Genomic DNA, 4921 nt, shown 5'->3' with positions numbered 1-4921 from the left:
AGACTATTTCACATCAGTCTTGTCAACATAACAATAAAACCCTAACATCTAGATTCAATCATGTAAAAGTCAATCAATCACAAACACTTTATCTTATTCCAAATGCTTTTTCTTTTCTATTTCTGTGGCACAGATTATGAATTGTTAACTGCATTGCAGCAAATAGAGAAAACAGAAATAGCCATCCCAGCATGGGATGCATTAAGACACATATCAAATCCATCGTCTGTGGCCTTTGCATCAGCTCTTAAAAGTTTAATGGAGCCAGACATACCCTTTGATTGAGCAAATGTCATAATTAGTGAACAATCTTTGTGTCTGATGGGTCACCTGACCTCTATCAACCCCACCCCCAGCACTGGGAGGGTACGACAGACAGACCCTGGTGTCTGGAGCCCTTTCAACCTACACCTAATGATGGCTTGACTTCACTGGTATTTCTCCTCCTGCTGTCTCATTTAAAGGCACACATCAACCTTGTGATGAAGATACTGTATTTGCACCTGTAATACAAATCTATACTCTCCAAAGCATGACTGGGTGATTTATGACAAATGTAAAACTTTATATTCACTCAAGCTGCAAGCAAACCATACAACAATAAGAAGTCTTACTTTGGCACAGAATATATCATGCAAAATTTTAAAAAGCACACTAGATTGAGGAATTTTGCATTGAGCCAAACAGTTACACTAACACAATGCACACAAACAAATTCTAAATGAGATGATCACTATAAAGTACTGATTAAAACTTGAGAAATTAATAATCTGTCCAGCTGTTAATAGATGATCTGTGAAACCAAAATGCCATTATTTTGTAATCCTATCAATTGTGAGTCGTACAATATGGAAACTTCTTTAAACCCATATATACAGACCATTACTTGAAAAAAATATATCATGAATAGTGCAGAATATTTGATAGTTCTAGGTAGCAGGAGATAAACCTGCCCCCCCCCCAAAAAAAATAATAAAATGAATAAAAAAAATCTGTTACATATCATCGTGCTTACAGCTTTAAGAGTTGCTCCATGCAAAAGGATATCACCCTACAGTACCATGTATGAGGTTTGGCTTCACTGCTAAGAAATGTCGAGTTGAGTCTGGATACCAAATGACATGTGACCCAAATATGAACACCAAACTCCTGAGGTTTGTTCACTGAAAGTGCATTCAACCTGCAATTAATCTACACTGATTTTGTGGAAAGCATTTGCCACAAACTCAATACTTATAATACTTCACTAAGAAGTAGAATGGCTACGGTTGTTTTCCATGCACACTGTCTTTGAATTCAATTACTGCAATGTCTCTTTAAATGCTCTCATTTATATAAGCAATGAAATGCTTGTGCTGAATGTTCAATACCCTTTGTGCCAGCAGCACACGATGTTACATCACGAAGGTTCTGGAAGACATACTAACAGTTACACAGTGTAATAAATGAAACTTCCTAGTGGTGGTAATAGGGACATCATACTCAAAACAGCACACAACACCCTATACAGTATTCAGAATCATGAAGAACAGGGAACTTCGGTAAAAATAGTCACATAAGATATTTGATATGTGGCATGCTTTGTAAGCATTGTGACTCTCGTTCAAGTTATTACTACACTCTGTGTGCAAAATCATAATTGCATGATCATGCATGCATTTGGAATTTCAGCCCATTCCTACATAGTTAGTAAACTTTTGGTACCGGTACTCCATACAAGTTGCAACAATACTGTTTCATAAAACTTTATCAGTGCATACCAGAGTTTACTCAGTGGAACACTGCTCAAACTGTCCTACATGAAAAACTGACATACAAGAAGTCCACAATCTGAATGCAAAGACCATGTAATCTAATTGATGTTGTTTGAGGGAGGTTTTTCGTTCAGTAAAGCTACTAGAAAGGAGAAAAGATCATTGGTGCAAGATCCAATGCAAGCTCGTTTAAAAGAACGTACGAAGAAAACAACCCCCAGATTATATGCTTTACACAATATCTACATACTACAGAAATATTTTTGAAGAAAGCTACTGTGGTATGCCTGGAAGAGGAAATCAGCAAAAACAGATAATCTACAATCATTAAACCTAAACACCAACTCCTTCCACAACCTACGTAACTGACAAACAAACAAAATCTTTAAAAACAGCATCAATGTACGTTTATTTTTATCAATACTACTAAAACAGGTACAATGTATTAGGTAAGCAAAATGCTATGACAAATATTTCTGAGTACATTATCTTATGTTATTATTCTCAAATTTTCTAGCTCGGATTTCAGTGGGCACCATACTGGTTTTCCTGTGGAAAGACACAATTGAACATTCATGCATGCATGTGGAAAAAGACTATAATTTTGTATTTGAGATAGCTGACTATGTAAAACCACAAATAGTTAAGGTTGACCCAGTTTTAAAATTCAATTAAGTTAGAGCATGGATACATGCTTGGTGTCATTTTATGTATCTATATGTACATATTGGCACACAATTTTCCATTACTTGCAGTGCACAGATGTAGCTTCCATTACACTGTACAATGCATACCTTATCTCCCATCAAATCATAGCAAAAAAAAAAAAAAAAGGCTTCATCTTGAACATAAAGACTAAGCTACTTTGGTAGTGGCACACTCACACGGATTCCCATTCTCTCATATCCTGAATACAACTGTATTTCATCTTTTAACCCACTGAAGAAAAGCTGATTTGCTTGAACATGCATTCCCCATATACACCTGCCCAATATATTCAGGACTAGTCTTTACAGGGTTAATGGGAATTCTGAACATATTCTGTTCATATTTTTCTACTGTACTAAGCAAATGATTAAAACTCAGTAAATCAGTCATGAAAATGAGTGATACATGTGCAATTATTCAATATAACATGATATCAAATGTGCAGATCTTCTGCACAAGATAACATCATACATTGTATTTCATGCAAAAGTATATCCAGCAAGTATGACCTTAGAGCTTGCAACAATTTGGATCAAAATAGAGTCCAATGACAAATGTTTAGCACCATTACGCTTCCAAATAGAATTCCAATTGGCCTTCAAAGGTCGCAAATACTCGTGGCATTATGATTGAAATTTTACCCCATTCTGGGTCATGAGTAATAAATTATACAAATGTAGTACACACCAGACCAACTATATGACAAATATACTGTGCTATATCAATGTTATGAGCAAAGATAATTAATCTGACAATCATTCCTACTGTGCAACATCTTTGTTACTTGAAAGGAAAGTTTGAATTGTTTTTCTTTCTATGAATACTAAAAATAATGCACAAACAACTGTATCAAATGGAAAGGTAATTCAGTTAGATACTACAGTGACAAATAATAGTACAGCAAATCTACAAAGCTACCAAATCTCTTAGTACATTTAGATTTTTAAAGAAGAAAGTACTGTTTTCCCTTCCTGATGACGTTGTTAATGATCGCCATCCACTGTGATGTTAGCTGTCAATATGTCCTGGCTCTTTAAATCCCAGCGGTTCTCATCTTTTGGAACTTTCTTTCTTGACCACCTCACAGACCAACGAATAATTCTGACCGTTGTTATTATCCCAGAATATTTTCCCTGCCACCTTGTAGTAGACGGCAAAACTCAGAATCCCCCCAGGGACCAGGCTCCTCGGCGCAGACAATCCGAACGAGAACCGATCCGTGGGACCATCGCAAGACCCCTGGACATACATCCCCATTACATCCACGTAGCTATTCCAGTTGTCAGACGAGTGTCGAATTCGGACGTTTTTCTCAAAGCCAAGGTTGCGCACCTTGATAGTCCCAATCAGAGTGAATTCGTGGACAACCAAGTTCTCCAGGCAAACATTGAGATTGTAGAGGCGGGAAATGAAATCTGCTCTCCCCCCAGGCTGTTGGAAGCACATTGTCAGAGACTTGACAGTAATCGTCTGTTTCTCTTCATCTACATGAACATTTAATCCAGGTAAATCTGGCGGGGATTCCGTCCTAAGGATGGTCTTGACAGTTTCCAGGTCTAGTCCAAGTGCGTCAGCAAAGCGGACTGACTTGCGGTGGGGGGTCCCCGGCGGTGTTTTGGGCCGGTGAGGGTCCCGTAGAGACGATTTTAGGGCTAGTCCGTCAGGGCTGCAGCTGCCGGGACTCACGGGAGATGTGGGAGATGTCGGTGATAAGAAGCCGTCTACCATTACGGGCATGACATTATCTAGCCCTGGCTCATCGACGCTGTCGGCTCCTAGTTTGAAATCGGTGTGCGGACATGACATTGAGCTAGTTTTTACTTCTGTACTTACAAGCCGGCCGTTCCCTGTACTACGACTACTGGCTTCGGAATTCTCGCAAGAAGTGGTTACCTGACCGGCATCTCCAGCGGCTTGCACCCCGGAGTCTCCAGTTTTGCGATCGCCGGTCTGGCCCGTGTGGCAGCCCACGAGAGGATCAAGGTGTTTTCCCTTTTCCGCCAAGGTTCTCCCCGATTTTGACTTCGAATGAGCCATTTTTGATATGCTGTCATCACAGTCACTGGCTGGAGCTGCCGCCATTGTCACAAATAAATCACGTGTTTCGTTTCCGTTGAATTAAGACGAGATGCAAAATTTCGCATATCTGTATGCCGGCGATTCTCTACTCAGTGCCGTGCGTGTTACCTAACCTTTCTTGTGACCTACACACTTATGTACATAGTATACGCTCAAAGTCATTGATCCGAACGTCTAGCTAGCAAGCCAGTGCATATCATGCAGTCAGTGCAGTGCAGTGCATCCAGGGATGGTGTGTGCGTGCGTACGTACGAGCGACCGGTCGCTCCTCCGCAAAGGGGAAACACTTCCGCGATCCCATGCATGCAGATTGGATTGAGATAAGGAAGTGGGGGACTCGTAGTGTTGACTTGGCACGACGAAAAGAGGCGAAAAGAAGT

The 4921-nt window shown here is 39.9% G+C and overlaps 1 protein-coding gene across 1 annotated transcript; it reads right to left on the bottom strand.

Moving 5' to 3' along the window:
* Window positions 1–1666: 1666 nt before the first annotated feature.
* On the bottom strand, window positions 1667–4655 carry LOC139735496 (protein phosphatase 1 regulatory subunit 3B-like). The gene has a single exon (XM_071646253.1). The coding sequence runs from the start codon at window positions 4542–4544 to the stop codon at window positions 3513–3515; it is 1032 nt and encodes a 343-aa protein (XP_071502354.1). The 5' UTR covers window positions 4545–4655; the 3' UTR covers window positions 1667–3512.
* Window positions 4656–4921: the final 266 nt, after the last annotated feature.

Source organism: Diadema antillarum, unplaced genomic scaffold, assembly GCF_040938485.1.
Source record: "Diadema antillarum isolate AM-2024a unplaced genomic scaffold, OU_Dant_1.0 seq00000581_RagTag, whole genome shotgun sequence".
Taxonomy (NCBI): Eukaryota; Metazoa; Echinodermata; class Echinoidea; order Diadematoida; family Diadematidae; genus Diadema; species Diadema antillarum.
This window is presented reverse-complemented; position numbering and strand designations above follow the sequence as displayed.